At 34.3% G+C, this 12,603-nt stretch overlaps 1 protein-coding gene across 1 annotated transcript in view; it reads left to right on the top strand.

The window, feature by feature from the left end:
- LOC144450782 (N-acetylglutamate synthase, mitochondrial-like) overlaps window positions 1-12,603 on the top strand; it is a 51,997-nt gene that overhangs the window by 28,971 nt on the left and 10,423 nt on the right. Inside the window, exons 3-5 of the mRNA XM_078141500.1 lie at window positions 7,756-8,352; window positions 9,732-9,851; window positions 11,925-12,038. Coding sequence (XP_077997626.1) covers window positions 7,840-8,352; window positions 9,732-9,851; window positions 11,925-12,038 — 747 coding nt within the window. The 5' untranslated portion in view covers window positions 7,756-7,839. The remainder of the gene's footprint in view (window positions 1-7,755; window positions 8,353-9,731; window positions 9,852-11,924; window positions 12,039-12,603) is intronic.

Here is a 12,603-nt window from a genome sequence, read left to right as displayed (position 1 = left end):
ATTATGAAACATCTATGGTTATAAACATGTTTATTTAGATTATGAAATTGGAAGGATGTACATTTCTGCAGACTGGGCCAACATTTTTTATAATTTTGATATTTCTCTTTGCTGGCAATTGTGACGCTTTGAAAATCTGTACATAACTCATTTGTGTACGTAGTGAATGAAAAAAAAAGCTAAATAAAACAAACTACAGTAAGACTATTTGCTTCAATCTCTGATATAACCTACAGTTAGACCTCTATCTCTGAATTGAAACTGCAGTTATCATCAATCTCTGTGTTGTATATAGTGTGTGGGTGACATGGACCAGATATTTCTATCTTATCTTTGTTTGTCATTAGTGTAATCTTCTTCCTACTTACATTATATCACAGTCTTTCTACAGCATACATCTAATGGTCCTTATCCATATAAAAGCAAAGTTTTAATTATTGCTTAAAGCAGATTGAAGACTAGAGGCAGTGTTTTTTTTTCAGAGTTTGAGTTGTTATAATGAATGGCTTGAGTATCTCAGTGGACGTCTGTGCATTTGCGTGAGTCTAAAATGTTGTAATGATCATGGGTAGATTGAGTACATCTGTCTCAATGGATTGAGTCTGTGCATTTTTGTGAGTCTTAGATATTATCAGGAGTGGGTTGACCAGCTCAAGAGCTTTCTTATCGTATATTTACTCGAGTCCTTTCAGTACTGTATATTCCATACTGTGTGTCTTCACAGAGACTACATGTAATCATGATTGTAAGTTGTATCAAGAGATAAAAGTTTTATTCATACAGTCATGTGCATTATTCATGTCTTCAATTGAACAGTATAGTGGTTTGTCCACACATACTACTCAGAGATTTTGCTATTAAAGAATTGATGAAAGGGCTTGAACAGAAGTAATCTGTGTACTGGCTGGATCTATAACTTGTAAAGGTTATGTTGAATAAGCAAGACCTGTGTGACATTACAGATCCTGCTAGCAGACAGGTTATACCAATAACGTGTGTACAGGCTGTGATTCTGTAAAGGTTAAGCCGGATATTAAAGAATGAACTTTGTGACATTACAAGTACTGCTTGTAGATTAATACTCGGAGTGGAATATTTAATATGTACATGTAATTATTACATATTCCACCCAAGGTATAATCTGTCTATACAGTACTCAAATTTTAAAACTGTTATGTTTGGTAATCAGATTTTAATAGCCAGAAATGTTTCAGCTTCAATTTTATATTGATTTCGATTGCTCAAGCTAACAACATTTTTGTACCTGTACCATCTTATATTTGGTAGTCTAGTAGATAAGATGTTTAAAATATGTGTGCATATACTACCAATAATTGACATTACAGTTACCATACAGTTATGGTAATAAGTATATTTGACAGCTTAGGCCAAAAAAAAATATAAAAAGAATTGTTTCTGGTCAGGACAATTTGTCTAAAGTGGTGCAATGAGGCGATTTTTTTTTTTTATTCTCAACAAACCTATCATTCAATCTACTATTTATGGCAGTTACTGTTCTATTTATTTAGTACTTTAGAGCAAGTGTGTATGTGAGGCAGATGTCATTTGCTTGTTCATGATTGGCTCTGCCGTTGTCTTCACTGGAGAAGGGAGGGTTATTTTTGTGTTTTTCCCCGGATCTGCAGACTGCATGGGCTGGACAAACATGAAAAAACAAGACCGACGCAAAGGTATTTAAGTGATGTGCTTGCTGACAAGAATCAATTCTACTTTTTTTTTGGACATACATTTAGCTCAAAACATTGTAATGTAAGACACAAAATCTGGTTTCTCCCAAAGGGTATTTGTTTTGTACACAAGTAATTACTAGGTGTGCAAAACAGGATTAACTCTGAACACATTTCTGCCTACAGTAGCATTGATTCAGGTGATAGTATTGAGATACACAGTGATAATCATTATATATTTAGACTCTCATTATTAATTTAAGTCTTCAATCATAGTCCCTATGAGCTACTTAGATTTGACCTGTAACATTAGATGATTCTTACAATGTACAAAGTCGCATCCAATAGGGAACCTGCAATCCAGACTGAGCATGCTCAGATGCAAAGGACTATGGGATTATCTGTGGTTATCGTAATACCTAATCTGGAGCTACTGATAAAATTAACCTCCCACAATTGTCAGGGTAACTATAAATTGATTATTTGTGGTTACAAACAATGTATCAACATTGTTTACAATACTAATTGATTAGTATTTATTATCACATTTCCCATGATGCAACATTCAACATGGTGGGTGTGCAAGTTCCCTATTGTACATGTAAATAGATTTATACGTCACTTGTCACCAATCTCGCATTCGGATTGGTCGAGAACACTGCAGATATGTAAATAGATGACATAGACAATGAAATTCTCCCAAGATAGAATGAAATGGAAAACTGTTCACGGCTTCCAAAATAGTGAGTTACATGAAAATGTATTTCTGATTCACTAATATTGCTATTATATACTATATATGTTTAATGCATAATTTTATGTTTTTCAGTGTCCAAATAAAACCAAACATTATAGTTCTGTCTCCACCTCAAAACCATGAAACTTGTTTCTGTGCCCATGAGAAAACTGAGCAGTAGATTTGAAAAAAAAAGAAAAAAAAAGACGATTTCGAACTGATTTACTTTGAATCAGTTTGAAAATACCCCTGACTATAACCAATTTTATTTAGTGTATATGGATGCACAAGAACTGATTTCTATTTGATTTTGAACTGATTTAACAATTCTCCGTGGAACAGGACTTAGATGCTGATACAATACAGTGTGTAGGAGAAAAGGAGCTGAAAAATACATAAAAAAATAATCAAATCTATTTCCTTGGGATATTTGCAATATTAAAAATATGACAGTTAAACTATGTACCGGTAGTAATGATTTATTCTAATATACACAAATAGATTGTAAATAACTTTATAAGTTGATGCAAATAATTATTTGTGCATTTAGTCATAGTAACCACTCCCCCATCCCTCAAAAAGTCAAGAATTATGGTTTAACATATGGGAAACTGAGTAAACTAAAAGTAGTTTTTTTCCCACTCTGTGTACTGGTTTCTAACTCTTTAGCATACACTCTGTTTGATGCATTTAATTTGGGCTATTTCTTACATTTATGATACTTTAAAAAAAATTGGCCCAGGATGTTTTCCTTTTTTACTTTTGATAAGTATGGTGCCCAGGGGTGAACAAATCCACTGGTCCTGGGTCCAGGACTAGGAATTTTTTTGGGCGGACTACACAAATTTTACCTTGTAGCACTAATTGTTTCAGCAGGACCACTGGAATTTTTAAGGCACTGGTCTGGGGACCACCAGTTCACAAAATGATTTGTTCACCCCTGGTGCCTGTACATTCAGTTTTGTCAGTACAATGTACATGTGTCTGCCTGAACATGTTGTAACTAGTGTAATGTAATAAAACATGAATTGCTGATTACATTAATTTATTCTTGGTCTGAAATTTTAGTATATATATATATTGTATGATATGATATGTGTTTGATATGATATGTGTTTTATTGTCATATATATACTGATACATATATAATGAAATGTGCATTGATATCTTTATTTGTGGATATTTATACCACAGTCATAAAGTACATGTTTTTGTAGTATCCAGGAAATATTGTCAACACATGTATCAGCGATTCTTTTTGTCAGAGCAAATCTTTTAGTACATGTGTACGCGTGCAATAAACTGTGAGGTGCAAGCTCAGCATGAATTGGAGCAGTTTGTGAGCTTAACTTTGTTTCAGAATTTAGTATACTTTATCAGTTTTTCCATCTGTATGAAATATGTAATATAGATTGTAATGATGTAGGTCAGTTCAATCATTAATCTTACAAGTTTACCAACCACGTCAATGATTAACTCGACCTTATCAGGTCAAAAGCTATGTGTTGTAAAGGTCACCTCAGGTCAACATCAGCAGCCAGTCAGAATTGTTGTTGTTCATTGACTGTTTAGTGTGTAAAGTAGAGAATTGGTGATTGGTTGTTGATTTATGACACAGGACTGCTTGGTGGAATAATAGCAACAGTGTGGCCAAGCCCGCCTTCATACATCAGTGAATACAGCTATACAATACACGTGTTAAATTCAGCAGTTTGTATTCAGTCTTTGCTCTACTCAGTTCTGTATGTCTATCCTGTTGGATTCCAGACGTCGACACACCTTTTATTGAGTGGACTTTCCGTTTTGTTATTGTACAAGTTCGATACATTGACTCTAGTATGCGGTTTTCACCATTATCGTGCCAAGGTCGATTCATTGACACTATCAAATGTATGGCTGCCATGCCTAGTAGTAGTATGCATATGCAGGCACATCGAAATTGTACACATAAACATCACAATTGGGTTTCTAAGGTCAGTATAAATATATCTAGTATATAATTGCCTTTGTCTAGTTTGTTCTTCAAATCGACGTTCGTTCAGGAGTACCACAAATATACTGTCACTACCAGTATGGTTTGAATCATGGACCGGTACATGTACATGTATTTATACCTCCATGCTTGAATAGACATGTCATTGTTTTGATAGGTGGATAATATGCAATATGTTCATGTTTATAGCCCGTATGTGACAATAGTCAAATTTTTGTGATCTTTTCACTTATATTGAGGTCACACAAAAAACAATGTAAAGGAGGGAAAACAGTTTGGAAAATAACAGCTATTAATACATTTCACTGTCAAACAGTTAGCTGGGTTTTAAGAGGTGCATTTCATGTTCAGGAAAATCTAGTAGGAGCGTCTTAATATATCTGTCTAGAGGAACAAACATGGTACTTTATGTTTGCACTTGATTCAAACACCTTCACTACCCTGGCATTAACTTGTATATTCTGTATGGCTAGACAGGCTATGCCATAAAATTCAGGTGAGAATTTGATGAATCTATAAATTATTCTAAGCTAGCATTTACATGTCATTGTCTGTCAACGTAGCAAAGGATTCATTTTCAATAAGAACCAATAATTCAGTGACAAATCTGTATGATTAAGATATGAAATATTTGATGGTTTTGAATTCATAATCATAAACTGTAAACAAACACTGCAGTGTTATCAACGAGGGGTCATATTTTCGAATCTAGAAGGTTACAGTGACCTTGACACCAAAACAGAGGTCAACTTTTTGGACATGTTAGTCAGTTTTAAAACAGTATTGTCTGATATGTTTGCCAAGAAATTGAACGTACAACGGTTGCATGAGTTGTTTTGAGATGTTAAATATGTTTTGTACAGTACCATGAGAGTAGCAACAAAAGATGATGCAATACCAACTATACCATACCAATGCCTTCACTCTATGTATCTAGGACAACAGAAAGCAAAGTTCATGCCTTCCGTCAATAAATAGCCCGGCCTTGCTCCAGTTATCAGATCATTTTAACTTGCTTATTCTGTCCCTGCCCTTAAAATTTTCAAATTTTAATCATAGCTTTTTTCCAGGTGTCAACATTCAGAAAATGAACTCAAAATATTACAGTATGTTACATTGTATTGGCAAAACGAAGCATATTATTTACTTTCCATGACTGCTTATATATAGTTTCAGACTTACCATGCCCTTAAAAAAAGACCATTAAGTTAGAAAACTTCAAAAGATGATGCAAGAATATGGGTTTGCTTAGCAAATAATATTACACTTCCTCATGGAGAAACTTTAAGTCTAGTTCCTATACAGTATCGTTACCGTTATAAATATCCACTCACATGTGGTTTATCACAGCTGGTATCCAGACTAGAGGAAACTCAACATTAGTAGTCATGAAACTAATGACTGATTTATATGTTAAGTCTTTCTGTTGTAGATTTTTTGAGTCAGTACATGAAATATAGTCGACTAAATTTAACAACAAACATATTTCAACTATAATTTTGAAAAGAATATGAGAGGGACCTATGGTAGATTTCAGGATGTAAGGAAATTGGAAACTGACGCCATACAAAGACATTGGAAACTTATAGAATAGCCATCAATTCGCTGCAATGTAGTCATCAACTTTAGTTGAGTCACCGATTCATGCAGGAATTTTGAATAGAATTATAGTGATTGTACGGAATTTTTATTTTAAATTTTAAGTGTACGGAATTTCTATCTTCCATAAATTTATATGGGTACCATATATAGTAACATTTGATGTTGTAATTCACAATATTCTCTGCTATACATGGGAAAATGACATACTTCCTGTTCATTTTCATGGAAGTACGTGAACTCACAAAGTAAAATATAAATTTTATGATTTGGAGTCATGGCTGGTAACTCTACATGTATGCTGTTTTTGAAATCATAACAGTCAAAGAATTGAATAGTCGATTTTCCAGTTCCAAGATGCATTGCGTGAGAAGACATTGCGTGTATGTTGTTACATTTAGTCTTGTTATTATGTTTGAAATAATATTTTCATTGTGGTGAAATGATGAAAAGACAGTTTGACGTCTTTAATTATGAGTGATTTTATAGAACAAAGACTAAACGCCATCAATAACAGAGAGGAATTTTACAACTTATACAAGTGAACCCAGGGTACAGTCAGGTGACAACCATCCCCCTGAATAATGCATGCAAACCCCTCAGCACGTATACAATACATGGCATTGTATGGAGAGACATGCAATGCATCTTTGAACTGGCAACAGGTCTGTTAACTTGTAATGTGTACATGTGCAACATGTAGTTATCTACCGTAATAAAGGTATTTCTTTCACCACAACAAGTATTTACGTATAGATTTACCATGCATGCCGGTCTGTGATTTCTGAGTACCAATTACATTTCAAACATATTTCACTGAATTTCAATCGGTCACTGTATACTCAAAGGACAAATACTTGACTCTTCACTATGTTGACGCCAACACAGCAGTCCTTGAGTCAAGACTGAATGTCAAGCAGTCACCGTATACATGTATTGTAAGGACAAATACAAGTTACAAGAGACCCCCTAACTAGGTTGGATGGCCAAGCATTCCTTGAAAGTAGTCTGTAAAATATGACATTCATACCACACTACCATCTAGTACTGGGAAGCCTGATACAGCTAAACAGCATGATCTGTCTTACAGCATATCCTTGAAAGGAGACATTGACACAAGAGCCAAGGGTTAACTAAGTCTAACCATGCTTCAAAGGCCATCAATACACTTCAAGTTCAAAGGCCATTTATACTCACACCATACTCATGAGAAGTTACCAAACTCTAACATCTGAAAGTGATGTAGAACAATCGAAAGGGCAAATTTGTACAAATTATAGTTTATCTAAAAAATAAATGGTTTATTGTTCTGCTAAATAGAATCTTAACAAAGTAAAAAAATCAGCAAAATGCATAACACAAAAAATAATTGGCTAGCTTATTGTGGGCTACTCAGCACTAGCTTGCTCTTGGGAAGATCACCATCAGGTGTGAGGATCGTAGGTTACCTAGGGAGATCACCATCAGGTGTGAGGATATTAGGTTACCTAGGGAGATCACCAGCAGGTAGTCCCTATGTGTGTAGAGAAATTGCCATAAACTAAAGTCACCTGGAGAGGTCACCAGCAGGTGCCTGAACCAGGGGAGGTGACCACCTAATAGATAGGTCACTGGCAGGTAGCTAGGATGTGAATTTGTGTTCAAAATATAAGTGAGAAATTTAGAATGTACGAAAAGATCACCTCAAGAGATCGCCAACATTTATTCACAAAATATATATTTTCTTGTTTTCTTTTCAGAAAGCATCAAATAATATATGTAAGTGTTACTGCAATCAGTGTCCATCCTGATTGAAGAACTGGCCATTAGATCCCAAAATCAACATGCAGATCCTACTCAGCAAAAAAGCCAGCTTCTGGCATCGAAGGATGCACTGCTTACTACTGTGCACTTCTACCGAAGGAAGCGACACGGGTCTGTTACGAGCACTGACGTCTTGGGTTGGAAAGACTCTGTCACGTAACAGTGTGATAACTACAAGCCCAACGACTGGACATTTGAATAAACTTCTGAAACGTGACTTTCGTACATGCAGTGTGGTGTCAAACTGTAGGGTTGTGTCTGCTCTGTGCTGCAAACATAGTGAATGTAATGCTTCGAGTCTGACACAAACACATAGCCAGTGTCATGGCACGCAGACGTGTAGTAGTTCAGTGCCAACAGCTAGAAGGGTGCTGTTTCAGCATAGCAAAGGGTTGCTTGGAAGACCAGAAAGTCTATCAAAACAGCATTGCCGAGGACTTGCTAGTAATAGACATACTCCAAATATTACCCATCAACCACCTCAGCACTCTATGACTCGCACTGCACAGGATTTGAAGAGGTTCCTAGAAGAGGTAAGAGAATTTAACCATCGTCACTTAAAGTGGCCATATGGATGAGAATTTGGTATTTATTTTGGATTTGTATTTGATAAAACAGCTTCACTATGTTTTTCTACTTGAAAAAATAATGTGAAATAACATATACCAAGTCCATGTTCATAACTCAATACATTGCTAAAAGATGCAAAAAGCGTAAAAAGTTTGTTATTGTACATACAATAACAAACATTTTACACATTGATGTTTTGCAGTTTATTGAGATATGAACATGGACTTGGTATATGTTATTTCACATTATTTTTTCAAGTATAAAAACAAGCTGTTTTATCAAATAAAAATCCAAAATAAATACCAAATTCTCATCCATATGGTCACTTTAAAATTGTATGTCAGAGTCAGAATCAGAATTTTATGACAAAGTTAGGTACACATTCAAGTTATACCTTTCTGTATAGAGAACCAATGTTTCTGTAGTTTATGTAACCTGAAATAGAATTTGACCACCTAAGTGCATCGTTAAAATTACAACAATCTTTCCATTTCTTGGTCGACACCAAAACTTCTGCTCCAGGCATTACTCAAGTATAATACAGGCAAATGTGATAATAAGTCAACCACATGCTTTGTTCTGTCTCTCTAGCAGGAGGTAAAATGTTATATTAGGTACAGAGAATGATACTGAACCACTCACAGATCTGAAATAATTGGTAGATATACAACAAATTGATCGTGAAATTGAAATAATGGAAGGGAAATTGGAGAGCAGAAGCATGATATGAATATATTTGACAAACGTTGAGACTCTACAAAATGCAGTTTATTCATCAGTGATGTCTTTGAAATGTATCGATGAGGAGTTTCTCATTTCTTACGTTTCAAAATAGTTTTGTACTTTGCTCACATTGCATCATACCTATATAACAGTGATATACAAGATATCAAACAAATGATTGGGGACAATGGTACAATTGTCAGCGGAGAATACGTGATTATGATTTATGTCTTGATATTGCCAGCCGTTCACTTCACAGTCTTTTACACATAATTTTCATTAATATTTTGTTTTGTAAAATAAAATTCTTTTCAACAATCACTTATGACACTTCGCAGTTTGGAAGAGATTTGAAATGTAATCGGAAAATTTAATATATTTAAAAGGTAATGCAGGTTTATGACAACTAAATGTTGTTTGAAATAAATGATTTGTCCTCAAACGTTAATACTGTTTTCTAGTCTACATGGAGTTTTTCTCTCATTTCTTCCACATTCATTTCAATACATCTGTAAAATTGATTTCCTACTTATGGTGAGATGGGTTGAACTTTTTTTGTTCATTTATTTCACTGATTTATTTATTAATTAATTCATTTTATTTATTTTTGACTGATTAGTTTGGAACAGATCCTAGAGAAGCTAGGTATTGGTTAAAGAACTTTGTTAGAACATCTGAGAATTGGAAACCGTTTGCTATAGTCCAAGTTGACCAGGAAGTGTTTAGACATCCAGAAATGGTGAGTATGAAGTATTGTTGTCAAATATATTAAACTTTAATGAAGCTAAAAGTTTTAGAGATTAATAAAATACAATGTATCTTATATGAACAGGTTGGTAGCCCTGAGACTTGGTAGTCTGATTTGACACTGTCATTGTCATTTACCAGGAATCAGTTCTGTCAAGTCAGAAAGTCTGTCAACTTTATAGCACGTCGTCTTGGCTATGTGGCTTGATAGTGTCATTTGCCAAAACAGCCTTGACTTGAGACCCTGTTACCATAGAAATCTGTTATGAATTTGAAAATACCAAACCCAAAAGTTGTGGTAAATTGGTTTAGCTACAGTGGTGAGTCAGATAGCCTAGTCCATGTCTCTGGGCTAACACTGTAACAGGTTGGCATTGGAGGGATGGAAGTTAGGGTGTCATGTACATTCTACTCTGTGGAGGGGTTAATTGGTTCCATATTGAAACCTTGGAATGTACATGTATGTATAGAGACAGATTTGTATTCTTTTGTGAATGGCTGCTATCATTTCAAATATCACATGGATTCAAAATCATAAACCAAATAAATATTTGTATGCTTTGGATCAGTAGTGTAGTCACTTCCGTAAAACCAATAAATTGTACCTTTGTCAGGTGACAGGTGACAACTGATTCTGATCAGGTAAAACAAATGTTGATAGTTAGCGGCAGATAATGTAAATAAAATATATAATTTGTATATCTGACAATACATATATATATATCTGACAAAATATGAAATTTATATTGACCACCTGGGACATTTGAAATTAAGAAAGAGGTGAAATTGTGTATATAAATAGAATTATGACAAGTTAAATAAATATTTATTATACCCAACAGCTTACAAGATGATGAAATGTTCACACACACACACACACACACACACACACACACACACACACACACACACACATTTATAACTGACAATTCTGTATTTGTCAAGGTGTGAATATATTGTGTAGATGATAACAAATTAGAACAACATATCTGTTCTGACTTTTTTAGGTGTGATCCAATTACATGAACAGAATTGTAAAAACTAATTTCAAATTGATTATAAATGTGGGTAGTACATGTAAAAGGTACTATGTACATGGAAGGTATTGATTGCAAAGAGTCCTATCAACTAACTGAATGACGTTGAACACTGATAAAAACTAGACAGTAACAAGAAAAAAACTATTCCATATATGTTATAATCTGGATTTGGAAATTCCAACCTAAGCACCACTTCTAACAAACATGTGATGTTAAATTAATATTCCTATTCGTGTGCAAGATTATGCCTAAAGAAACCAGTGAACGAGTACTTTTCAAACAGAAAGCAACATTTCTAATAATAAAATCTAGGGGATGGGATGGGATGTTGTTGTATAAATGATCGATGGAGGGTTAACCCTGTAGTGACCTGGTTTCTGTATGTAACTCTACATGCATGTATGTACATGTAGTTACTTCCTTTAAATATAGGGTGTCAGGCTTTGAAGGGTTACCACTGGTAATTGCTGACTATGCTAGACTGAAAGATCAGCTGTTGTGGGCACTCTCTTCATCCCTTTCAAGGGGAGGGGACTCTGTTCACCCCTTTCAAGGGGAAGGGGTATGAGGCAATGATAAGTACAACACTCCTAGCGATGTATTTTATTTGGAATGACTTATCAATACTTAATCTCAGATTAGGAATATTAATTGAGTAAAACGGTTGTCTGGCATTTACCAAGTAGATCCTGAACAGCCATTTAATCCTTGTTTCTACACAGATAAGATTATACTAATCCATATCCAAGACCACAGGATCTGTTACTCACCATCAAGAATAAATAAATAAAAAAAGAAAGAAAAGTATACTGATGTGTATTTGCGTAGTGTAGATGTTTATAAAATAATTGAATGTGCGTGTATGTTAATTTATCATTAATAAACAGCGCCCTCTATCAGAGTGAACAAGACACAGTTTGCAGTTGAAAAATCTCCTCTTATCAAATTATGCAGTGTGTGAATTGGTTTAATTTTAGTAGTTATGTTAATTTATTTTTAAAATTGTGTATTTATTTTTATTTCAGATGGATAGTCTAGCATCAAGTATATCATTTCTACTACGCCATGATATGAAAGCGATTGTAGTACACGGTAACATCTTACCAGACAATGCTGCACTGTCTAATGATATCCTACAGGTATGTAAGCTATTGAACAAAAAAATGTGGAATATGTACCACGGTCAGTTGCTAGGCAGCACCACAATAATGGCAAAAACTAAATTTCTAACAATGCAAATGAAATTCATCTTTTTCATATGTATGTAGGCTAGTAGATGACAGTTCATAGGTGAAACCATGGCAATAATTGAAACTCTAATATCAGAAATGAAATTACTAATTGTAAATATATTGCGTATGTGATATTTGCCATAGTCTGGTAAAAGTCAGCCGACAAGTGGATGGCAAATATTGAAATTCTGATATCCGAAGTGAAATTAATATACATTGCTATATGTCTGAAGATATTTGGTGCAATCTGGTAGATGTCAGCTGACAAGTGAAACAGATATCTATGAAATTTTAATATCAGAAATAAATTAATATTTTTAATGATTGATTGGTGATGTTTTTTGTAGGGTGATAGAAGTCAACTAACTAATGAAACAGTTATGATAGAAAATACTAAAAACTCACATCTGATATGAATTCATATTTTAATACATTGCTATATTCTTAGGCTGGTAGAAGTCAACTAACTGAT

Source organism: Glandiceps talaboti, chromosome 20, assembly GCF_964340395.1.
Source record: "Glandiceps talaboti chromosome 20, keGlaTala1.1, whole genome shotgun sequence".
In the NCBI taxonomy this organism is placed as follows: domain Eukaryota; kingdom Metazoa; phylum Hemichordata; class Enteropneusta; family Spengelidae; genus Glandiceps; species Glandiceps talaboti.
Note: the sequence above shows the minus strand (reverse complement) of the source record. Positions and strands in the feature narration are given on the sequence as shown.